The sequence below is a fragment of the Sphaerodactylus townsendi genome, linkage group LG07 (genome assembly GCF_021028975.2).
Source record: "Sphaerodactylus townsendi isolate TG3544 linkage group LG07, MPM_Stown_v2.3, whole genome shotgun sequence".
NCBI lineage: Eukaryota > Metazoa > Chordata > Lepidosauria > Squamata > Sphaerodactylidae > Sphaerodactylus > Sphaerodactylus townsendi.
The window spans coordinates 79,877,312-79,904,111 of record NC_059431.1 but is presented as its reverse complement, the minus strand read 5'-3'; the positions used below and the strand labels follow the sequence as shown (position 1 = coordinate 79,904,111).

Below are 26,800 nucleotides of genomic sequence, written 5' to 3'. Positions count from 1 at the left end.
CCCCTCGCCCACCTTCTACCCGCTGCCGCTGCTGTCCGCTGGTGGTGAGGCTTGGCTTCAGGGAAGTTGCCACTTGGGCAGCCTGTCTCTATGACTTTCTTAAAAGAGCAATGCTCCAAAGATTGCTTAAGCAATTTTTTTGTCTCACAGCAAACAAGTCCAATACAAATCTGTCCACTATGAGCTGAAAAACTGAGGGGTGAAGAGTCCATTTCCCTTGGCCTATTTCTTTGTGACTGAGCCAGTCTGCAGTCATGTTCAGCACATCACTTAGATATTTGGTCCTAATGGCCCTATTTCTGCCCAATCTAGTAGTGAAAGGGCCTCCTGATGATGGAGACGCACCCTGAGACCTCCCTGGCGATTAATGTGTGCTTTAGTGATGGTACTGTCTGTCTGTACCAGGATGTGCTGACCTCTTACTAAGTCCTGGAACACTATAAGAGAATGCATGACTGCTCTCAGTTCCAGCCAATTAATGCTGTTCTGAGAATCCTCTATCCACATTCCTTGTGTCACCTGGTTCAAGCAGTGAGACCTCCTCCAGCTGCCTTTGCTGGCATCTGCAGTGACTATAATCTGGTTTACCTGCATGAAAGGGACACCCTTGATCAGATTGTGTCCCCCACAACAACTGTCTCTTGAGCAGTGGTGGAAAGAAGAGAGATCTGTGTCTTTTCTTTGCAATGTCTTTCTGGAATGGAATGCCTATTGCAGTGATCTGGTATGCAGTCTGTCACAAGTCACCTTGTCTACAATTGACATGACTAGTCCTAGCAAGGCTGGTAAGTCCATTAGGTTTTCTGACTTCTTTTGGCAGTTGCCTTGATGAAGTCCATAATCTTTCATCTTTTGACTACAGTCAGGTTCACTCTACCTTTGGCAGTGTTGATCAGCGCCCCCAAGTATACTATTTTCTTTTGTGGGAAAAGTCAACTCTTTTTCCTGTTTAATAGAAATCCATGGTTACTCAAAACCTGGATGATCTTGTGTATGTCTCTGGATAAAATCTGCTATGACATCACCCTGATTAGCAGGCATCTGGGTACAGGTAAAATAGATTTACATAAACAGAGAGGGACTACCACCCCTACCAGTACCTTGGGAAAGATGTGGGGTGCCACAGAAAGCCCAGATGGGGGGAACCTTGTATTGGTAATGTCTATCCTCAATACAGAAGCAAAGAAACTTCTGGGAAGTCATGTGGATAGGCGTATGCAGGCAGGCTTCCTGTAAGAAGTTGTGTTGATATAATGCCTGCAGGATCATGTGGAGTGATTCCATTCATAACTTCCTCTTTTTCACTCTTGAGATTGAGGATTGTTCTTCAGTCTCCTGAGTTCTTTGGAACCATGAGTAAATTCCTTTCCCTTATTCTTTCACAGCACTGCTTCTACTGCCACTATTTCTTCCAGATGTTGCACAGCTTTCCAAAGGATTACTGCTTTCTGTGGTGTCTTTAGTACTGGCAATTTTTGAAAAATATGAAGAGGGTGTGTGGAGAATTATTTTTTGTAACCCTTTCTGATGATGCCCAGCATCTATTTGTCTGAAACAGTGTGCTCCCAAGCCTGGGAGAAGAGTGCCGGATGACCTCTGATTAGATAGTCAAATGAAGTGGACCTGCTTTGTCTGTCCGATTTCTTCCGTGGTTCTGTTTCCCTTCTGATCTCTGGTGTTAAAGGATGGAAAGGAATGAAAGGAGTGAAAGGAAAACTGTCCCTTTCTTTTACCCTCTTTGTGTTTTGATGATATGATGAAGAGGGCATCACCTTCTGTCATAGACAGGCCCCCAGGAAGCAACAGACAGTCTGGACACATTATTCCACGGGTCCACTTATTTATTGAAAACACAAGGCTAGAAACAGAGACAATGACCCACAAACTGAAACACAACATTGCAGCCACAAGATAGCACAGCTGCAACCTCTCTTTTATAGCAGCCTCCCATTCGCTAGTGCAATAATCTCTTGCAGCTGAGTTACTGTAGTCTGGTTCCTGTAAGGACTTAACATCCAAGTCAGCTCATCCCATGGCTGCTAAACTGCTACTGCATCTCCTCTACTGTAACCTAGCATGCAGCCTGCTCCTGCATTGCTCCTGGGGCTCTGGAGATGGGATGTGGGGTGATGGGGCTGGAAGGGTCCCTTCTGGCTCATTGTGAAGAGGCTGAAGTGTCCCAGAGCTAGACCCTGGCTGGGAAATTTCAGACCTTGGACCTGGCTGTGGATCCCTGTCTGCACTCTCTGTCTGAGCCTCTGGAACAGGGACTAATGACTGGTCAGGCTCTGCATTTACAGGCAGTGCCTGGGGATCTGAAACCAAAACTGTCCCCTCCTCTCCATCCGAGTCTTCCTCCCAGGAGTCCCCAACAAGACCAGGCAGAGACAATAACACCTTCTTCACTTCTTTAGTTTCAATAAGTACCTTTTCCAACGTGGCTTTGCTGAAGAGAATTCTACCTTCAAACTTTTTTGCTGCCAGGTTCACTTTGATCAGGGAGTCTGCCTTCCATTTTGTAATCCACAGGTTGCAGCAAACCAAAATGTTTGTGGCCTGAGACTGAGCACAGAGTTACATATTATCCAAAAAGGCATCTGCAGTGAACTGTGCTGCCCATTGAATCTTTAGAAGCAACCTCTTGAGTGTAATGGGGTCTACCTCTGGCTCCCTCTTCAGGTTCTCTGTCCAGACCACCATCACCTGGCAAAATTTGTTAGAATCACAGATGTTCTGATCATGATGGAGCGAGCCTCATGTGCCTTTTTAAGGGCTGCTCATTTTTCCCGTGTAGTTGATCTTTTAGGACATTTTCGCCATGCTTAGAAAGTATGGCATCCAAGTTGAGTGCCACTACAGGAGCATCAACCAAAGGGATTTCTAAGTCCTCCATGGCTGCCTTAGATAATGCGTAGAACTTCTTTAATGGAATGCTCAAAGAAGAAACATATTCTGGGGTTCCCATTCAGACTTGATTACTTTCTCAAACTGCTCTGGCACAGGGCAGCCTAATACTGGGTGAGAAGGCTGTTTGAATGTCCTTGCTTTTAACTTGCAGGAGGGAGTGCCTGACTGCTGCCCCTCCTCCTGATACCTTAGGGTCATAATGACCTTTTTGAAGAGACATGTGAAATGTTCCAATTGAAAAAGACACATAACTTGTCCCCCAAATCCTTCTCCTCACCCTGTCTTCCTGATCTGAAGTTGTGGTAACGGATGCAACCGAGGCAGAGTCCTCTGCCTCAAGGCGAGGTTCACTGGGACACTATGCCAAGCTGCACCTTTGCAGTAAGCCATGCCTGCATGAAGGAAAATGGGGCTGGGTTTCCTCCTTCTCGTCATTTGACTTGGGAAGGTAGGGGCTGGTTCTCTTAGAGTGCTTCTCAAAATGGCTGCCCAAAATCATAGGCTCGTCTGGGGACAGAACTGGCTTGTGCCTCCTTTGGAATGCCCCATACAGAGGTCCATTCCTCGACAAATTGTGTCTGGGATGATTGGAAAGGGTTTATTCCCCCACAGGAGTCTCCAGGGCTGCATTGGCCAGGCTTGAGGGTGGATGGGAAAGGGACCCATTAGGAAGAATGCTGCAGCCATATTGGCTGAACTTACCAGCTGAGAAAGGCTGCTTATTGGAATTGGCATCTGAACTGGAGTCTGCCCACTCAAAGAAAAGACCAGGCCCTGGAGGTGGAATACTTGGGCCCTGGGCACTGGGAAAGCCTCTGTTTTCCATCAATACAGCCCTAGCAGCAGCAGCAGATAGGCTGGCGGTGTTCTGGCTGTAAGCCCATGGAATTCAGCTCTGTGGGGTCAGAGGGCTGAGACTGCAATGTAACAGCTCCCACAATCACAGAGGTGGCTATTGAGTCCTGTGCCCAGTCCCAATCAAGGTCAAAGGTCCCTCCAAGGGATCTTTTCTCAAACATCATTTTTTCCTGGTGAGATTTCTTCCTGAACATCTTTTTTGTTCCTGGTATAGGCGCAGAGGCGGCGAAAGAAACAGACTTCTTCAAGTATTTTTCCTGATCCATAGTAAGTAGGCAAAACTAAATCCTATCATGTCAAAAAAAGCAGAGGTAGGGATCTAGTGTACTGCCCAAATAGCACGGCTATGGATAGGGAAGGCCTCCTATAGCCCAGAGATAATATAATATATAATATACATGATTATACCAATTGTCTGCATTCATGTTTAGATCTTGTACTAATATTTCAATTATTTTCCAACAGATAACCTCTTTCAATGTACATTACTTGGACTTCTCTTTATAATACAGTAGCATCATGCTGAAGCACAGAAAATCCATTCTGCATAAAGAGCTGGTTCTACTGGAGGTGGAGACCATCTTGCATGGGTTTCTGATCCTCCCGGCAGTTAGGCCGGGAGGATCAGAAACCCATCCAAGATGGTCTCCGTTCCACCAGTAGAAGACCCCTTCACGGTGAGTATCCAATGGGTCGTTCTGCAAGGGAATCTTGCCACCCTATCATGGTGCTGCTATTAGCTGTTCTTTACCATTCTCTGAATAGATGTTTTTATTTGGCTGCACTGGAATTGTATTCACAGTCCTATATATCATGCCCACACAAAAGGGCAAATGTGCCACTACATGTAGGCTCTTCCCTGTTTATTCTTCAAGCTGGCTCAACTGACTTTATCACATGACACAATATCCCACCCTGTGTAAATATGTGTTACCTTTAAAGGTTCCTGTGGGAAAAAAATACTCAAGGATATTATATTAAGGAGGCTGGAGAGAAGCTTGCCATGCCCTGACTCAAAAGATTAATGCTATTGTCCCTGTGCAGCCAGAAGACAGTTGTCAGTTCAGGAGCACTGGTGGTTGCTCCTGTGCTACTGGCAGGTCTCCATACTAAGTTGTAAATCCCACTCGGTGTTATAACTGTCTGCTTCAAAATCCTTGCCTTAAACAGTTCAGCATTTTAAAAGCCCCCACTATAGTTCCAGGACTTAATTTGATAGAATTTTCTAGGTCTGATCCCTAAAACAAGATTTTAATTAAGTATCCTTGAATCTTTTGCTGAATGACTTCGGTTGGTTCCTCACAACATGACACTATGGTGCATACCTCCCAAGGTGTATCTTTCAGACAGACTTGAACTCCACCACTTCTCTTTTTAAAAATTAGCCACTGCTACAATCTAAAAGTTATCCCTGAATGTAAATCAAGAGATCTCCCTCATCCCTTTCTTAAAACTTTCAGCAAGGCCAGAACAAGTCACCAGCTATTAGAGGGAGACTGACAGATTCCATTTCTTCTTTCATTCCATTTAGCCCACACAATAAATTGGTCATTAAATAGAATCAGCAAAATTCTGGCCTGTTTAACTGCCTCTGCCAACACAGCTATATTTAATGATCATGGCATAAGTCCTTATAATGATTGATTTCATATTGCATACTTGGCCTGTTCCCAGGACAGGCGATGGGTTGTTGTTGTGCTTGCATGAGATATAGACAGTAAAGACAAAAGCCCTATCTTCAAGCAACTGAATCACTTCCTTTGTCACACTGTTTAAGAGTGTGGTTAGTCTTTTACCAAACACAAACTGAAATAAGTTCTTTTGAAACTTCATGTGGACAATGGTCTGTTTTATACAATCACCTCAGAGTATTTGGCAAAAGTGGGTTGATTTTTTTAAAATGCTGGTTACACTACAACCTTTTAATAGAGTTACATGGCCAATTTGCCACACGCAGGGAGCTAGCCTAAGAAGTCTACTCAGAAGAAAGGGGCTTACTTCCTTTAGGACTGCAGTTCAGTATCCAATGCATAGCCATTTCCTAGCAAAACCAATGATCCCATCATTTAAGATAAGTTAATGATCATGCCCACTCCCGGAATATTCCTGTTCCTGCCTGTGCAGAGTAAGTGACCTTCCCCCACCAGCACATTTGCTCCTTGACCAGTGGGTGGGCACCCTTGCTGGCTCAGGGCTGCACCAGCTCCAGGGGGAGTTTCATGCCCCCACCCCTGCACTGGGCTGCCTGTTTCAAGTTGATAAGTGATACAAGTGCAAATCAGTTTTGCATATTATTATTGGCCATCAAAGCTTAGGTGATGGTTACTTATATACCAGAATGCATTATACCAGAACAGCCATGAAATCTCAGTGCTATAAGAATGGATTGTGATCCAGGATGGTTGCTTATCCCCCTTTGCCCAGACTATGGGCAACTTGCTCATTAATAAAACAAGACCATTTAAGAGAAAATAAAAAGAATTACACCTTGCATTGTAACATAGATAATTAAGAGAACAGCAGTCCAGGTGGTAGGCACATGCATTCAGGACATAACTAACCAAATACTAATCCTAAAGGGACTATATCTGTTACAAAGTTATTGGGCCAGATTTGCCCATTTCTCTGGAAACACCACAATCCCTGTCATCGAACTGTTTCAATTTCCATTTATCTGCCTGTTTTGAAATCTCCATTACCCAAGGACAGATAAGGGTGATGCAAAGGAAGAGAGTTACACTGCAATCATAAAAGGAGGGGTGAATTGGCTCAGAGAGCTAATTGACCCTTATGCTGCCATATCTTCAAAATATGCCAGTGTAAGGGACAGTTTCATCAGCACAGAACCCCAGCACTGCTGCATGACTTTCAAGAACTAGTGCAACTCAGACTCAGCAGCCAATTAAGTGGAAGGGGGTAAAGGATGGGCTCAAGTCGTGCTGTGAAGATATGTGATGCACCATTAAGAAGGTCTAAGCTTGATCAGCATCTGGACGGGTGACCTCCTGGGAACACGATGTACATAGGCCATGGAAGAAAGTCCAGAAATTGGCATCTGCACAGGCGCTGTCATGGTTGAATTGTGGGGTGTGTGCTAGCTGAGGCAGATCTCTGGGGTTGGGTTTCAGTGCTTGGAGTTGAGCCCAGGAAGCAATCGTGCATAGGCATAGGCACTGTACACAGAAAGCCTATTCCAGTCCATTCATCAGGAGGCCAGGATTTCCAAGAGGGTGGGGGGAGGCCAGGAGGGTTTGCACTTCATGAGTCCTGCTCCCTTATTGGTAGAAGGTTTGTCACCGGACATTCCATCCCTTTTATTATTGGTAAGTTTGGGCAGACTAGCTATCATCCTGCTATCATCATCAGACTAGCTATCATCATTCATTGTTCTCAAGCAAGTGTCGTTTCTGCTAGAGCGCGACACTGCATCTTTTAATTTCCAATTCACTCCTCAGGTACTGCTGGTGTCATTCTGCAGGTGAGCTTGGGGAACTATGGGACCCCTCAACTGGTGCCTGACTGGGAAGAGCCTCTGTCAACACTTCCTCTTGCGTCTTAGCTCCTTCTTGTTGGGTTTCTGGCAGAGCTGCTTTCTCCCTAATTGGCTCTTCATCAAATGCATTCCCACTATCATGGGACTGACTCATGACACGATTAATTTACTCCCTAAGCCCTTTCAGCCTGGAAATGCCCCTTAACAGAGGCACAAAGTTGCACCAGTGTAAAACCCAGTGCTGCCCATAGGTGCTCACTGAGCCAAAACCCTCCTCAAGTGTTACCTTATTGCAGTGGCCAGTGTATGTGATCTAGGCAGAGCTGCTTTCTCCCTAATTGGCTCTTCATCAAATGCATTCCCACTATCATGGGACTGACTCATGACACGATTAATTTACCCTAAGCCCTTTCAGCCTGGAAATGCCCCTTAACAGAGGCACAAAGTTGCACCAGTGTAAAACCCAGTGCTGCCCATAGGTGCTCACTGAGCCAAAACCCTCCTCAAGTGTTACCTTATTGCAGTGGCCAGTGTATGTGATCTAGGCTGGGAAAATTGGCAGGACAGTGGGCCCGAGCTATTGTCCATTAATCTGGCTGACAGCTCATTAATTTGCTGGGCTCTCCCTTTGTTGGGGGGCAGAGTCTCACTATGCTGAATGGCATGCATAACCACACAGTTCTTGAACTCATTCTCCTGCAGGAGTACAGCCATGTGGAGCAGGTGTCAAGGTGGATCCAGCATTAACCATTGCTTCAGAGACACACATTGCAAATGTGAAAGCATTTATGATGGCACCAGCCTCTCTTGGGGTGGAAGTGGAGTGGGTAGGTAGCTGCACTAGAATACTGCTGCATGGGCCTTGAAGAGTAGAGGACTCCCAGTGGAGGGATTGGCCATCTATACCAGGGGTCTGCAACGTGCAGCTCTCCAGATGTTCATAGACTACAATTCCCATCAGTTCCTGCCAGCATGGCCAATTGGCCATGCTGGCAGGGGCTGATGGGAATCGTAGTCCATGAACATCTGGAGAGCCGCACGTTGCAGACCCCTGATCTATACAGATGAGTGGTTCCTTCCATGTCTGACGTGACTGGATGCTTCGAAAGAATTCTGTTTCTGCAGATGTCCTTTGTCAGCAGAAATGAACCCAAACTGATGCAGCAAAATATTTCTAGCTCACTCAGTGTGGGAATTCCTAGCTCTGAAGATGCTGTCACTCCCTTCACTTTTCAGGGGAACAAAACAAAAGTAAAGCAGAAACCCAAAATCCTGGAGGAAGTCTTGGGAGACTCCTGTCTTGGCCTCCAGGGCTGCTAACTGGTGAGTACCATCCTGTGTTCCTCTGTGTTGTCTGGCTGGGGGGGGGGGGGGGGAGATGCTTGTGCAGTTGCATGCAGTTATCAGTGGTACAACTTGCAACATTTTTGATCAGGGACCTGCAGCCAGGCTATGCAGATGCCAAGCTGAGTACTCTTTAATTACAAAGGAGCCCATAAAACAGTCCTTCCTGCACCTGGTGACTGCTAGTGGGCAATGAGAATGGTGCAGAAAGTTGGTGGGGTTTCCAAAGGAGCAATCTTAAGTTCAAGGGGGTATCAATGATCTCATGTCTGTTGCCCTGATTGGTTCTGCCTGCCTCATCAGTCACAACCCCAATCTCTCACCACAACACCTGTATGAGATGCTGCAGTGCGGTTGTTGGGGATTCTGATGCAGTTGTGGCCATTGAAACCAGACTACCAACTCTTTTTCCTGCCCACTGCTGCATAACCAAACTCTTTAGGGAGTAGACTTAGAGCTGCCAATTACACTATGGCTGGCTGTTGCAGCATAGGCACCTGATAAAATTACTGTGCTTGTCAGCAGAACAGTACCTGAGTACCACCAGAACACTTAGGCCACATCTGGGCCATACACTGTGGTTTGCACCCTGATTGCACAGCATTTCCCCAAACCCATTGGTAGTTTACAGACACTGGTTGAGCTCTTATTTTTAATAAGCTCATTGTCAGAGCCATTTGAGCTATTTGGCATTTCACTTGCTCGTAAAGTCAGAGATAGGAGAGAAGTAGGCAGAGAATTTGGCCTACCCCAGTTTCTCAGACTAAACTGCTAACTGGAGCATTTAGGTAAAGGCAAACGCTTTGCTTGTATACTATATAAGCCAGGAAGGGCTACCGTGCTTTGCAGAAGGCCGACTAAGCCCATTTTTAAATTGAAAGGATGAAGGTTTCCAGACCCTGCATGCACACAAGAGCATACACACACATACACACACAAATCTCAATTCTTTTCACTTTTTTTGGTCTGGCCCTGGATTACCGTATATACTCATGTATAAGTCGAATTTTTCAACACATTTTTAATGCTGAAAAAGCTCCCCTCGACTTATATGCGGGTCATTAAATTTTTTTGTTTTTACTTTGCCGGCCAGCAGGGGGCGCAGTTTTTATGCTAGAGGCACCAACATTTCAGGGTACCCTCAGAAGACTCTCCTGATGATACCAGCCAAGTTTGGTAAAGTTTGGTTCAGGGGGTACAAAGTTATGGACCCCCAAAGGAGGTGCCCCCATTCCCCATTGTTTTCAATGGGAGCTATTAGTAGATGGGGCTATCCTTTTGAGGGTCCGTAACTTTGGACCCTCTGAACCAAACTTCACCAAACCTGGCTGGTCTCATCAGGAGAGTCTCTTTATGATACCAGCCAGGTTTGGTGAAGTTTGGGTCAGGGGATCCAAAGTTATTGACCCCCAAAGGGGATGCCCCATCCCCCATTGTTTACAATGGAAGCTAATAGTAGATTTTTCATTTCTGATAATATCCCTCTTAAAATCTAAGTTGGGTTACATTTGGACATACAGATGATGATGAGGAATCCAGTTTTGAAGGATTTTAACTCTTGTGTTTTAGTTTGGTTGCTGGTTGAGCTAAGGTTTTTGTACTTTTAAAGTTATTGCTGATACCATATTGTTCTTGTTGACCCTCTTTTCCACTTACAGAGCCAGATTACTGTTTTTCTTTAAAATAAATATTCAAAAACATTTAACCTACTGATGCCTCAATTGATGCTGCATTTCCCACCCTCGACTTATACGCGAGTCAATAAGTTTTCCCAGTTTTTTGTGGTAAAATTAGGTGCCTCGACTTATATGCGGGTCAACTTATACACGAGTATATACGGTATATAACTCTTCAGGACTTTAGAAGGATAATTTCCTTATTTAATTTTGTCTTTTAATTAGCTCTCAGAATTGGCCAACTTTGGAATTTTCCACATTTTGGTTAATTTCTGATATCATATTTTTCTGCATATTTGGTGAGTCATCCGAGGAGAATGAGAGAGAGAGAGATCGAGAGATCTTTTCTGTGGCTGGTTTGTTTTTGATGTTAAGGGATCCTATTTATTATTAGCTGTAACAATTACTTTAGGGAACATCCTGAAAGACTCATTAAGAGAATTTAGTTCTATTAGCACATTTTCAAAATGCCTCACTGGAATCCGTTAATGAATTCATTCTGAAATGTACACTGAAGAGATGGGTGAACAATTGCAGCTTTCCTATCTTCTCATTCACATTAAATCTGCAGTTTCACTTCTTAATGAACTTTATTTTTTATACTACATGAGAAGGCAAAACTTACAGTGCAATCCTAAAAACATTTTCCTGGAATAAATTTCACTGAATAAACCTGGATACGATTCTGAATAGACCTGCTTAGGATTGCTCTCTTAGAGGACTGGTTTTAAAGTTAGCTGGGATCAATTTTCCAAAGCTGGTACATCATCCCATTCAAGAAGTTATTATTATCAAAGACCAGCTTGAACCAATTCCTGATGACTTTGTGGGAATATATCAGTGGCTTGGCATGGCAGGTAGCCTTAAATCTGTGAAAAGAGTGTGATGTAATATTTTTAACTGTAATGGTAATTTTTTAAAAGAAAAGAAAAAAGATACACAATATTTAGTTTAGGGTTACTCTGAAAATCATTTTGAAAATGTCCCTCTTCTAATATTTTATGAAACAAAAATTAGCCTCTCAACACACATTTGGTGCCTTAATAATAAACATTTACTTAAACAGAGTTGCAATGATCTGGGAACAAATAATAAATTTTTAACAGCCCAATTCAGAGCCTGCATCAATGAGCCGCAGTACCACTTTGGAACTGCTTCACTGCCTCCAGGAGGGCTTCTAGGCAGAATGGAGAGGCTAAAAACAGAAAAAGCTTCCCTGCTGCCGAGAAACCCTCCATTGGGCTCTATGGGCCTACGCCACTCAAAAGGGCAGTGTAAGTCCAAACCCCAAATGTCCATGTTGTGGTGGCCAAAGGCCAGAAGGAAGCCAATTAATTTCAACTTTGCCCGCACCATGCTCCCTAGCCATGCTGATGCAGCTTTTTGTGCCAGCGCCCTCACCAGCGCATTCGCCTCTTGCACTAGCAGGGTGGGCACCCATATTGGCACAGGGCTGTACCAGCTCCAGAGGGGGATGGGGCTACTCCTTTGAACAGGAAACCACATGGCCTTTTTACTACATAGGTTTTATTTATAGAATGAGCCAAAATGAAACATGACTACAATTTTTGCCTTACCTGTTATCATGCTTGATATAATTAATGGTAGTATGATGAGCTTAAGCATTCTCATAAGAACCTCTCCTGGAAATGAAAAGTAATACTTGTCGAGACTGGAGAGTTTCCCATATTCTCGAACAGCAACTCCTAGTCCAATGCCTAAAATCAGAGAGAAATATAAAAACAGATTTAATATCAAGAAGAGCAGGTAATAAATATTTTGAAGGTATTTTTAATTTTAGCATTAAAAATAACCATAGAAATTAAAACATGTATTATTTTCAAAGCAGCACGATGTCAGTGGCAAAAGATTCCCTTAAACCATGGAGGTGGCTAATCTTACAGTTAGTTATAGAAGCTCCTTTCTGTTAAAGCCCTCACAGATGACTCACTCCTCCCACTGGAGAATATTCAAAGTATTTCTCTAAGAAGTGTACACAGGGTTCTGATAGATTTGAACTTTCTTCATCATTGAATGGCATACACAATTTCACAAAGAATATAAAGAAGACATCTGTACCTATGCCCCATCGACAGGGGAAGAGCAAGGGGGAATTGCGCCCAGGGCATGCGTGCACCCTACACTCCTGCCGCAGCACTGCCCACCCCTGCCCCAGAACTCCCCTGCCCCGCCCCCATTGCAGCGTGCGCCTGTGGTGTCGCTCCCTCCCCAGCCCCGTTGGTGCTACACCACTGCCTGTCGATATGTGTTGAGGAAGCAAAGAGAGCTGTGGGTAAAGAAAGGATCTATCTGAGGTTCTCTATTTTGGGTAGCAGTCTGCACCCCTCTCTTCTGAGTCCCCCCCCCATGCATCCCAGAATAGATCAGGTATTTACTGCCGCCATCCTAGTTTGGAGATTTTACTGTAATTTGGGGAGTACCCAAATTACCCTCTTCAATTCACTGGGCAACACCTCCCTTCAAAAGGCCTAGATACATAAGAACATAAGAACTAGCCTGCTGGATCAGACCAGAGTTCATCTAGTCCAGCACTCTGCTACTTGCAGTGGCCCACCAGGTGCCTTTGGGAGCTCACGTGCAGGATGTGAAAGCAATGGCCTTCTGCGGCTGCTGCTCCTGAGCACCTGGTCTGCTAAGGCATTTGCAATCTCAAATCAAAGAGGATCAAGATTGGTAGCCATAGATCGACTTCTCCTCCATAAATCTGTCCAAGCCCTTTTTAAAGCTTTCCAGGTTAGTGGCCATCCTGGATAATCCTACATAACCAAGACCAGCAGAGTTTCCTCAAGATTAATTAAATTATTATATTTAACGGAAAAGCAGAAAAGAGTAACCAGGGATTAATAACTTGAAGTGAACAAAAACACAGAACTGTAGGTCTAAATTTGACTCCCAAGAAAATTTCCCCTGGATTGACAGAGTAAAGGGAGGCCGTGAAAAAAAGAGAAAATAACAATTAAGTCCTCAAAATGAATGTCTTAATCGGTTTCCAACAATGCAATCCTTACACCCTTCTAAGCAATGGCCCTAGAATATGCTTAAAATGGCATTGTCATATTCACATTTTTATCTTGGTCCAGATCCTGAGTGAGGGATACATTTTCCTTACACACAGCAGCTGCCTTATTGAGCAATTGTCTGGTATCACCATTTTTTAAGCAATGAAGATAAATGTAAATAATGGAATAAGTGGGAAATCACAGTTAGCTGGATTGGGCCCACACTTATACTTTTGCAGAGTTTATTTATGCACTGAATCTCTGTTCACAAAAACTGAAACCCTGCAGTCATTTTGCCAATGCTATGAAATTTGATGTGGATATATATGTTGTTTTAAAGAGAACTTTCAAGGATGAAAGTGCATGCTTTTTCTCTCGGAATCTTGCTTTTAATTATATCACAACTTTGCACAGAGCAACGTATTTTGTCAGACAACTTTAACTATTTCATAGAATCATGGAGTCAGAAGGGTCCATACGGGCCATCAAGTCCAAACCCCTGCTCAGTGCAGGATCAGCCTAGAGAATCCCTGATAAGTGTTTGTCCAGCCACTGCTGAAAGATTTCCAGGAATGAGAAGCTCACCTCTTCGCTAGCTAACCAATTTCACTGTTGCACAACTCTTACTGTAAAAATGTTTTCCTTAACATCCAGCTGGAACTTTTCCACCCATAATTTAAACCCATTATTTTAGTCCTATCTTCTACTGCCAACAGGAACACCTCCCTGCCCTTCTGTAAGTGACTGCCCTTCAAATATTTAAAGAGAGTAATCATTCTCCCCTCAGCCTCCTGTTCTCCAAATTAAACATTCCCAAGCCCCTTTGCCTTTCCTTATAGGGCTTGGGCTTCAAGTGTCAGAAGAAGAATGTTTTTCTTGAACCTGATCTTGAACTATGTGAAAATCAATTGGATTAAAGCACATAGTTTCTCATTATAGTGTTGTCGGTTTTTTAAAAGTAGTTTCCTGAGTTAGGTTTTCACCAAATTCAGCCTATAATAGACTAACAATCATATGAACGAATAAAAATTAAAATATTCAAGTCTAGAGGTCCAAGGCATACTTTAATAGGACTCAGGTAGCCCAATACTGGGGGCGGAGAGAGAAAACAATCAGCATGGGCTCCTACCTCACCAGCACAAGTGGCAAATGTACTGGCAGAGGAATAAAGAGGGTAGTGGGTGGGAGCTACACAGCTCAGCAGCATCCAGAAGTGGGCTGAGGCCTTAGAGCTGCATCAGCCTAAACCTGATTATCAGCACAGCTGGGGGTGGGCTAGGGGTGTTCCTGGGAGTAGAGCCAGCCGTAATTGGCTTCCACTGGGCCTTCAGTCTGGGAATGACCATGGTGCAGCCCTCAGATGTAATCATCTGAAAGGTGGCATAAGTCTGTTTCGTGAAATGGAGAGCTATTAGGTGGTCAGGATTTTTTTGGGTGCTGTCTTCCTGTGTCACAAGAAAATTCATTTTGTTTTCTGCAAGGCCTAGAAAAATCTTTTTACCTCTCTTGAGCTCAAAGAATTTAGAAAGCAGATGTGTTTAATTGGGAATGAGTGTACTGTCTCTCCAAGGTCTTAGTGTTTGTTAGAGAGTTGCAATCATTTTCATTAATTCTACGCAACTGGAACTACTCAGCTGGAGACTAATTGAAAAGGTCTTGTTTTAGAGGGAGGGGTAGGTTGGATTGTTGAATAGAATCCCTGAGTTTCCTGATAGACAGCCTGAATCCATCTCCCATCAGTTCTACCAGCATGGCCAATTGGCCATGCAGCTTCTTTCCAGGAACTATATTTCCATCAGTTCCTACCAGCATGGCCAATTGGCCATGCTGACAGAGGCTGATGGGAATTGTAGTTCCTGAACATCTGGAGAGCCGCAGGTTCCCTACCCCTGAGCTAGAACTTTCTGATCAAGGCAGACCCTGATTGGTTAATCAATGATCACCTGGTGTGGTCAGCCTAAACCATTAATTAGCTCTATCAGTGTTGGCACTCTACTTTCTCTTCTATCTTTGTGCTATGCTTTGGCATTTATTCTGCTTGAAGATTTTATTGGAACTTTGCATGTGTAATGAAGATAACTAGTACCTTTTTGCCTGCAAATATTTCTTTCTGGTATGTAGATTGTAGCTTTTGTTGTTTTATTTGTGTAACTGAATTGCACCTTAATTTTGTGTTTACTGCTATGTTTTTAAACCTATGTTTTACTTTCTTTAATAAAATCTAAAAATATATATTTTGTGTCTGGAGTTTTGGTTCAGAGCTCACAGCTTCGTGTTGCAACCACCCCAAGGGCCAGGTCAGACCTTTGACACCCTGCATTGCCTGGAAACCCTCTGGAGGTGGTGCGGCAGTGACACTGTCCCTGAAGTCCTCTGGATTGGGCTGTAAGCAGTGGTGGGATTCAGCACTTTCACACCACTTCAGCAGAACCGGTTGTTTAAATGGTGCTTGTAAACAACCAGTTGTTAAATTGTTTGAACCCCACCACTGGCTGTAAGTCAGAATTTAATAACAATTCTGACTAAATTGAATAAATCGTTGATGAGTACATGTAATTCTAGTTAAAAGAGAGAGGTCTTGAACAATTAAGCCTTGTTTTCAGTAGGATTACTTCTTAAATGTAAGATATCAGTTGCCACATGTGTTCCTGTATGCTGCAGTAAGTTAGTCAGTGTTGTATCAAAAAACGTTGATGTATAATGACTGCAGCAGCCTTAATAGCTCAGAAATCCTGATGAGGTGGTTACGATAAGTCAGTTGTGACTGGATGGCACTAAATTATAATTCACTACAGACATAGAAATTGGTTTAGCAGTAAATACTTCTCCCAAGGGACCTGTGGTCTGTGTGAGGTAAGGGGGGTTTGGAACTCTTAGCACTCTCCGACTAAATTTCCTCAGAGGAGTCTATGATAGTTATACTAGTATAAAACTGGCAGCACACATAAAGTCCCTGAGCATGGGATCTATTGTACGGTGGGAACAGCACAACATGAGACCACTCTATGCCTTACCGACCATTGTTTACTTAGAAGTATCTGAAAGATCCATGATACTACTACCTTAAAGTAGTGTGTATTTCACTGAGTGCTGTAGAATTACTGAACAGCTGCTTTAAATCACTAGTACTGGCATAAAGCACAATGCTGGAAAAATGTAGCAAAATACACACCACCTTCTATGATTTATTTACTGACTACTGATCAACAGTAATCCAACTGTCTTTAATGGTTCTGCTGAGGAGGGGGATTTTCTAGGAACAGAGAGTCTACTGTCCTTCCAATCCTCCTATCTTGCTTCCCTCTTTATTCTCTTTCAACAACCTTCCTCTCAGAGTCAAAATGCACAATGCAATATGAATGAGAAGATCACTTCCTGACCAGACTTGTAGTCATATGTAGAATCAGTGTAACTCACTCTAAAAGCAGTGTGTTGCTTTGCTGCAGGCTCTCACTGGCGCCATTTTGATCAGCAGAAATGGCTGCATGAAGGGACAAATAAGCCTCCTCTGTGACCATTTCTGCTAGTGAAAATGGAACAAGAGAGAAGTTTGAAGTCTCTCCCCATCTTGCAGTGTTTAGAGCAGCACAGAGTCAACACAAAGCTTACAAGAGGAGTCACACCAGTTCCACTTATGACAAGTTGGGTTGGGCACCTATGTAATTATTCATGTCACATGTATTTTGGCCCTTATTCAGAGAACTGTCCAGAATAAGAAAAGTTTCCATGAATCTTTAGAGGTCTCCCTCTCTGCCTAAATATTTGCTGAAGTGCTGAACTCCTATGCAGAATCAATGAGAACAATAATCTCTAGCTAGAGTGTGGTACTGAGAAAGCCTTGTCAAGAAATGTTTACAGATAGCACGGTTGTTGAGAAAGATCAAGAAAATTAAAGGCTTAGGTTGAGCAAGTTCAGATTGCTTATAACTTTTAAAAGAGGAGGAGGAGACGGCATGACATATTTGTTTTGCAATGTATTGTGAAAATGTTAGGGTTGGGCTGGACAATTCTGTCTCTGAAAACCAATTGGTATTTATGGAGTAACTATTTCCTGGAACAATTTCTTAAAATGAATGATGGAAGAGAAATCCATGCAAATATATTCATTCATTCAGTTCTGCACAGGCTAACAGTAAGTTTATATTGCACAGATGTGTTTCAGGTTATCTTGAAAAGCAGGAAGCAAACTAGATACTATGTATGATTCATTAACCTCAACTGGCTTCAACTGTTGGGTAATTATACTTGCAGAATGGTGAAAAGACATGGTTTTAAAAGATAATTTAGTTAAGATCACATTGTATTAGAGAAATCTGTAACCCACCAAGCCAAGTGTAGTTCATGTTCTGTCACCTTCTTTGTTTGGCATCCTGCTTGTTTCCTCAGTTACAGAGAGATAATAAAAAGGAAACTTATTGGGGACTCCGTGGGCTGCCATGCATGGCTGGTGGGCTAATAGTTATGAGGGAAATATCATTAATCTGATTAACTTCAAGCGTACCCATTTGCCCATAAGCATGTCGTCATTGGAATTTAACACCCTAGTCTTAAAGATCTATTTTGTACATGTATCTCTTGCTTGCAGTAACACCGTTTAATGTGATTGCCACAAGGAAGACAGAATGTTTACCAGTTTTATGTTGGCCTAGGTCTTGGTGCATTCCATCCAAAGCACATGTGTGCTGACATAACAGATCTTAGAGCCTTTACAGATAACCATCAAACCATGCTATCCTGCATTTTACATATATATATATGGAAGAAATATATATATTTCAAAGGAGGGTTGATAATGCAATATCTCCTGATCGGTAGAGTTATCAAGGAAAAGGAAAAAAAGGAGAGGGGAGGGATGCTGATAAGACAAAGCGGGGAAGTGGGGTGTAAAGGGAAAGAAGATAATCATATAATATGCCCAACTGGCAAAAACAAATTGGAGTTAGAACAACCAGAGGGGAAACTGTTTTTATAAACACAACAAATCAGTCTCCTCATTTAATCCTCATGGTATCAAAGTAACTAATGTGCAGATCCAGAAAGTTTCTCTCTTGCTCAGCTGTTGGAGAAGTTGATGTTGGAGAGCCAAAGCTTGTTCCGCCACCGAGAAGAATATATCCTTATCAGTGTGAACTAAGGTCACATGATGCTAGATAAGAAGAGCAGAAAGTTTTCTTGTCCTAATACTACTCCTGTTTCACAGATCCAAGTTTTAACAGTTCTTGCTGACAAACACATGTACCAATCTTACTTGGACATTCTATTGTACTGTGTACATAATGCCTTTACAGCCCAATCCATATAGCAGAGGCATAGGGAAGAGAAACAGAGCCCAGGGCAAAATGGTGCCCAAGCCTGTCTGCCCCCCCCCCCCCCCCGAGGCCAGACCCCCTACCAGGCCAGGCACAGGTACATCAGATGCCCCAGACACACAGGTCCACTGACTTTAAAAATATATCTTTTAGCAGGCATGGTTCTGCCTTTGGGATATCTTTTCAGCTATCGAAAGCATTTTTAAAATTATGATTGTTAACTGTAATGTAGGTTTAACATGTTGTTGCTGCCCTGGGCCCTTCTGGGATGGGCAGGGTATAAAACTAAAAATAAATTTAATTTTTTTTAACAGCATATCCATGAGCCTTTACTAAATATGCGAATTAAAAATTTGAGAAGCAGTATCGCTTGCAGTGACTGAGGAAAGCTAGGTGCATTTAACTTTCCTCCATTCCTCTGAGCAGTGCTGTGCCTGGCAAGACACTGAGAGCAGTGGGGACAAGGCCAGGGAGGACAAGCTCATTCCCTTGTCCCCCCCCCCCACCCCCAATGTCTTGCCAGACACAGCACTGCTCAGAGGGATGGAGAAAAGGTTTGTTGATTTTTTTGTCAGGGTTGGGGTGGGAAAAGGGGGAGTTCAGTGGGGTATGTGTGGCAGGGTAGTGGGCAGAGCTTGCCCGAGGGCTGGGTGCAGAGGGGCGCAGCACTCAGGGCAAGCTCCAGGTGCCATTTTATAGCGGTATGCCTCTGGCTGCTAGCAGCACACCCTGTCTGGGTTTCCACACAGATCTTCTGCAGCCCAGGAATACTCTGAGCCCCAAAGATGGAAGGAGCATGGAAGAGCTCCCTCCCTTCTTCTCACAGGAATGGGTAGGGGAAAGAGAGTCTCCATGCCCCCAGCCACCTCAAAGCTGGAGGGAGGAAATGCGGTGGAGCTTCCAGCCATCTGCTATTCCTCCCTCTGTTATGGGCCAGGGTATAAAAAGCATGTTAAGCAATCTGCCTTGCATAGCTGTGAACCTGAAGGGGGAAAGAGGAGTCAGGCATAGTGTAGCTGGCAGCTGCCTGCTTTTCCTCCTACCCTCCTTCATGCCAGAAGGCAGACAGGGTGAGCAGGGCATCCCAGACAGTTGCATTGGGACTGGGGGCATTGTTCAGGGCTGCAACCTGTCCCTGCAAGAGACTTTTGGTTCCCTTGGCACACCATGCACTCTGGTACCCTAGACAACTGTCTAGATCCACTCAGTGGGTATGCAGCTGCTGTTATGGTAGGGTAGTATGTAGAGTAGGTACTGCAGTGTGCTCTAAGCAGGGTTTGGAAACTTCATTTGGTTATGAAAGCTGAAGTCAGAATGTTGGCTGGAGTGACTTAAAGAAACCATATCACTCCAGTCTTGACCCATTTACACTGATTCTCAATTTGCCCCTGAGCCCAGTGCAAGGTGCCCTTAAAAATTCCCCCAGTCATCTCTCCCTTACATATTAAAACCACACAAAACAGTAATTTAAACATGGTTTCAGTGTTAGCAGTTTTTATGATACATTTTTTTAAAGGGAGTAAACAAATTTCATAAATAAATAAAAATTGTAGCTAGCAGTCCTGCTTATGCTCACTGCTTTTAAAAAAAACATGTATGTCTTTATACATAGACATGTTCATTCCATGCGTAAATTGCACTATAAAAAAGTGTATAAGCCTCCAACAGATATTGAAGCTAAAGAAAAAAAATTAGGCAAAGTAGGTTAGTATGTCATGGATGGTTGGAAGGAACAGTAGAAGTTATATCACAATCTGTAGTCCGTATACACTTCAGACACTCACGCAACCACAATCCATATTGCAATTATAAATACTATGAATGCACAATTTGGAAGGCATATTTCCCTAGCAACCAAATGTAGTGCTTTGACTGCATGGAAAATATGATAAACATTAAATAAAGCATTGCTTTCCTGGAAGAGGTATGGTCTAGTTTGCATATGGAAGATTTTGTGTGTGTGCAAAAATTGATCATACAGGAAGATCCTTGCCAATACCTGGCTATTAATTTATGACAATCACAGAACCCTTAAGGATTTTTTTTTGGGGGGGGATCTCATTTCCCCTCCTCCACTATTTAATATATTTCTTTCCTGAAAGCCCCCATCCCTTTTCCTTCTTCCTTCTCTTTCCTGCCCACCAGGAACTTTATCTGCCTTCACGTCTTCAGTGCTGGCTGCTGGGGAAGGGCCCATCACACAGTGGGGAACCTGCAGAGAACTTTTTGGGGAGCACCACTTTCCTTTGTATCCCCCCCCAACTATTTTTTCTTTTCCTTCTACTGACAACCCCCATATCCTCACCTTTTTCTATTTCCTTCACTTTTTTCCTCTCACCAATCTGTCTTTTATCTGCTTCTTCAGATATAGTCATCATTTATTTACTTCATTTATACACTGACCTTTACATATTTTATTTTATTAGATCTGTATCCCCCCCCTTACCTGACCAGAGCATCTAACAACAATATAAATCAATTAAAATACATAATACAATTAAAAACCTCTTTGATTAAAATCCCTATCAGCACTCCAGTTATTTAATTTCATTCACATTATACAGGATGACAAACCAAAGAGGGAGGAACGCAAGGAGGTAAAAGGGGGGAAAAACAGAAGAACCAAGACCAAAACAGCTAACAGAATCAAATGAATAAAAGTACCGTAACTAAAAAGGATAAGGAGACCAGCAAGGATGTAATCGTTGCTGCCTCAATCACAGGCCTGGCAGAATATCTGTCTTACAGGCACTGTGGAATTGAACCAGATCCTGCAAGGCTGAGGTCTCAGTTGACAGAGAGTTCCCACACACTGGAGCAAGAGTAAAATAAGGTCTGGCTTCGGTTGAGGACAGCCAGTTGCTTCTAAAGCCAGGAACCACCAGGAGATTATTTCCAGTAGAGCATAACACCCCTTGAGGTTTGTGTTAGGCAAAGCAGTCCCACAGGTACAATAATCCCGCAGGTGTAACAGCCTTACACAAGGTGTTAATTAGACCTGTCATGGTATCTGAGCGGACTGCCTTCAAGTATACACCAGTCTTCTAAATTGATATGGGAAAGGTTTATAACCCTAATTTTCACAACAACCCTGTGAAGTAGGTAAGGCTGAGAATGTCCAAGGTCACCCAGAGAGGCTCCTCTGCAGACTGGTGATTTGAACCTGAGTCTTCTATATCCTAGTCTGAAACTATCTATTACACATATCGACTTTTCATGGGTGGGGTGGCTGCAGCAAGCAGCTAGTCCTGGTCAAATCATGCTTATTGCGTGCTGTTAAGTTACCTGGTGGTTGCTGCTGAGCCTGGTCGAGATGTGGGCTTGTCAACTCTGGGTTGGGAAATTCCTGGAGTTTTTGAGGTGGAGCCTGGGGAGGGCAGGATTTAGGGAGGGGAAGGACCCCAGGTGGTTATAATGGCATGCAGTCCATCATCCAAAGCATCCATTTTTTCCAGGATAAGTGGAATAAATATTTTAATTAAATAATAAATAAATAATTGAGTATGTAGTCTGGAATTCAGCTGTAATTCTAGGAGATCCCAAGCCCCCGCTTGAATTTTGGCAAACCTACCAAGATGAGTCCTTCCTTAAAAGTCAAAGGAGCCTTGAAAAATTATCTTCCCCTCCCTGTCTTTTATTGCCAGAAACCAAGGCTTGAAGAATGGCAATATTCATGTGGTTGCCTACCAACCCTCTGTAGAGGACATTCATTTTCTAAAGGTACAGGTGTTCTCCTATTATTGGGTTTTGTTTTAATCCCACTATAAATGTATGCATTAACTGCTGTCAAGTTGCTTTCAACTTATGGTGACCCTATGAAATAATAACCTCCATAATGTCACACTTACAGCCTTGTTCAGCCCTTGCAAACAGAGGGCCTTGGCTTCCTTAATTGAGTCAATCAATCTAATGCTGGGTCTTCCTCGTTTCCTGCTGGCTTCAACTATTTCTAACATTATTGTCTTTTCCAGTGAGTCTTGTCTATTCAGAATATGACCAATGTATGCTAGCCTCAGTTTAATAATTATAGCTTCTAGGGAGAGTTCAGGTTTTTGTTGTTAAGCTTGAGCTCTCAGGTTTGTAGAAAGATGTCTCTTATCTGTTCATTGTCCCAGCCTCTGGATTTAAACATCCATACATTAGGTCATGTTGAGTATTAGATGTATTGATGACGATGCATATCACAAAATATATATTTCCTTTTCTTATACTGTTGCATCCTCAGAGTATGATCTCTGACACCATGAAGTCAGTACATACTGATCTGAGACTGTAGAGTGCTAGAAACTTAAAAATAATTCACCAAGGAGGAAACAACATAACATTTTTATCTCTTGTGGATCAAAACCCTGATTTTTAAATATGTAGTAGTCTGCTTTCACAGACACAAAAAGGAGGAAATGAACTGAACATCAATTATCTGTGCTTTATGCTGAAGAAACATTTCCAATTTCAGAATGCTTGTTTCGTACTTCAGTTTAAAGCAAGAAGTTTTCAAATGAAACAATTTGACATCTGTATTAGATTTGTGTGTTTAGGCAGATGCTATTCACATTTGTTTTTGTTTTTTAATGTTGAATTTATTTTGTTTGAATGAAGAGCATTGTATTCAATGATGAAAATAAAGAATAAGCATTTCAGTTGTTTAAGGAAGTATTGTAATGCACAGTGGCATACTACACAAAATTCCTTGCTCAGTATCATGACAGGAAATAACTGAAGCCACCAGTTATATTTCTAGGCAGTCATGATTTATTTGGAGTAAATTAACTGCACTTACTACAAATTTCAATTTGATAATTATGAATTTGTAAACATAGCAAATGCATCAGAAAAAGTCAGAATATTCTTGTTTTGTATACACCGAACATTAACTTGAATAGTTTATGTAGAAACACACATGGAGTTGTTTTAAAATTTTATTTCCAAAAATGTGTCATCCTGTAAATTATTTTATATAATTTAGCATTAAGTCTAGAGAGGAAGGAAAATATCAGTGAGAAGAACTCCGAGTAGCATTAAGAGTGTCATCTTGTGTCAACTGATAGATTATGATGATGAGTTTTTGTAATTTTCTCAGCTGAGATCTAGATATGACGTCATCTTCTATAGTTTGGCAATATTTGCAATTTCAGCATTTGTTGGTATCTAAATAATGCCCTGTGGCATCAAGTGTCTCATAGCCCCCTTTGCTCCTGGAAACTCTAATTGAATCAAGGCAGAAAACAAAACCTACAATATTTGTTTATAAATATTTTAAGTCAATTAATAAATATGATATGCACAGTCTCAGGAATGAATGGAAGAAAGAGCTAGACTGCCCTGTTTTGTCAAAGCAATGAACCATGGTCTTAACCTGCTCTCTCCATGGATCTTAAGCCGAGACTTATTCAGCAAAAAATTATGTTTAGGATACACTGGATACCACAGCAACTCTTCATCAAAGGATTGAGTAAAATGTCTAATTGTTTGCATTGTGACTCACAGGATGCATCCCTTAAACACATGCTTTAGGCATGTCCAGTCATTCCATTTTTTGGGAAGAAGTTATTATTTATATCAATTTTGTATTAGAATGTTCATTGATTTTTGAGGATGTCTACGTACTACGTATTGTCTCTTGGAGGCTAACTGATGAAAATGGACACTCCATGGACTTACGATAGTTAAAAGACAGACCTGGAAGGATAAAAGCTCATCCTCGGTGAATCAATGGACAGAATTTCTCAGAACTTTGAACACATGGCGTATACATGGCAATTGCATATAGACTTATTTTTAGATATGTGAAAACTGTTTACAGAAATATATGTGTAAACTCACCACCACAGATGTAATATTTTTATCTTTTTGTGAAGCTTTTTTTTTTAAAAAAAATCTTACTAGATTTTAAGTTTTGTCCATTTCCTCTTTTTTCAGTTTTTTTAAAAGAAAATTTAAAAATTGCACTAAGGATGAAACAAAATTCTTATGATTATAGAACAGATTTTTATTTTTATACTATTGTTCCTAGCACCTGAGTTATACTTAGAGGCCTCAAACTAATAGTAAACACTGGTTTTCCTACTTTTGGCTTCCAGGAAATCCTTTTAATTGCAGCAAACCCATGTGTCTTGTATAGGGAAAAGCACTAACGTTAGGAATTGGACGGGCTTGTTGAGCCTACCCTATTTGAACTCAGATTGTGACTTGGAAGGCACTCACTGCTCGCCAACTTGAAAGGTGAGTGCTTGTTAAATCAGTAATTAGGAGTCATCAGATAATTTATTTATTTAAAAACTATGCAGCAAATTGGAAGTCCCTATAGCCCTTTACAGGATTGACAGACTGTACAAATGGGAAGAACAGAAAAGCACACTTCTGTTTATTTTTTATATCTCAGTAAATATCACAGTGAAATGAAGATGGTTTTCCTAAGGGAACAGGAATTACAATAGTTCCTGAAAATTTTGTGATGGGGAAGAGGGTTGTGTAACCCTGTTGGACAGAAAGAATGAGAAAGAATTTGACAATAAGTAGATTCATTAAGCTGCAATGTCCATAGTCACCAATGTACCTGACATCATGTTTTCTGGCACTCATTTAATTCTTGAGTCCTGGGGACAGAATCCAAAGGGTCTTGGATAGAACAGAAAATAGGGAATTTCTGGCTGGCCCTTCTAATCTGACTGAATAATTCATTCCAGGGAGGCATGTCATAGCTATGACCCCTCGACCTGGAAGCTACTTTCTGTGACGGGCCTCACTTCCATTGCTGCCATTTTGTGATTGTCCCTGCTATCTCTTCTCAAAAAATTAAAAGTGTCCATGAGCTCAACAAGTTGAGAACACCAGCTTTATATGATACCGAAGGGAACCAAAAGGTGAGGCAGCAGATTTTCCTTCTTCTCTCACTGACAGGTTCCTATTCATCAGTGGAGGATGAAGGTGGGGTGGAAGGGCTGGTGAGTGGGAGATATGGATCAGCAAGAACAACAGAACAGCATTTACCTCTGTCTGCTGTCTGCCTGAACCTCCAAATCATACTAGAAACCACACTGACTCATCACCATAATTATTACCACCATAATTACTTTAACCTTGAAGAATATACTAAGTATTGAGCTGAGCATAACATAGGGATTATCATGATTGAACTATTGAATGTCAACCTTTTGCTCCTTTTAAAGAAATGAATTAATTCCTGTATTTTCTAGCACCGAGTCACCTCTTGCCTGAGTTTCTGAAGGGGCAGAATTGTAATATGCTTTGTCCTCTTGTATGAGAAGAGTTAATGCAGTGATCATTTATGAATGTATTCCAGGAGTCCATCAGATAACTGTTTTGTCTTAATTGTTAAAGGAATTCCTATCCTGGATAAATCATATATCAATAGACCCACATATAAAACTGGACTTCAAGTTACTTACAGAATTATATCCTCAAAATTCTGGATGGGGTTTGTCTCAGAATTTGTTAAGTTTAACCCAACAACCTTCCTCCATTGGGTATTAAAATTTCTTGCTCCCAAATCATGATGTCAAGAAAACCAACAAATAAGAATGATGGGGATTAGGCAGGTAGAACTATATCTTTCAGCTCCCATGTACAAGATCAGGAAAGTCAATTCTCAGTTTTCCTTCTAGCCTAAACAGGTACCTTTTTGTGCTAGAAAAATAACAAGAATTATTGTAACGCCCCAAAGATTAATTAGTTTTTATTCTAGCATAAGCTTTCATAGACGATGGCATGGCTGGTTAAGGGATTAATAATTTACAGCTCAGAGCACTGCATGAGAACAAATTCTAATGAAATGAACAGGAATTTTTTAAAGTTATTGGAAGACTATGTTCAAGTTTCCTGGTTTTTGTAAGATTCCATTGAGAGGCCTAATTGAGTTTACAATGCTACTTGTGGCAAACGAGGGATGTATCTTTCCTGCTTCTGTGCTTGTTTGCTGACCAGTTACCTTGTTCTCTTCATTGTTAACTTAATTTCTTGTACCATCTTGTTTCCTTTTTTACATCCCCCAGAATCTTATGTTGTTACCATGGACAGCTCCTGCTTCCCCTTTACAGTACATTTCAGAACAACATTCCAATCATTTTTCAGGGCTTTTACAGATTATCAGTTCATAGTGAAACAAATACACAGCTGTTCTTTATTTGTTGTGCAGAACCCAGTCATCTTCCCTCCGGGAAACACTTCTGTGTC

The 26,800-nt window shown here is 42.1% G+C and overlaps 1 protein-coding gene across 1 annotated transcript in view; it reads right to left on the bottom strand.

Annotated features, from left to right (window-relative positions):
* The window catches only part of SLC1A1 (solute carrier family 1 member 1), a 59,646-nt gene that overhangs the window by 22,939 nt on the left and 9,907 nt on the right, over positions 1 to 26,800 (bottom strand). The window contains exon 2 of the mRNA XM_048503886.1: positions 11,856 to 11,996. Within this exon, the coding sequence (XP_048359843.1) occupies positions 11,856 to 11,996 (141 nt within the window). The remainder of the gene's footprint in view (positions 1 to 11,855; positions 11,997 to 26,800) is intronic.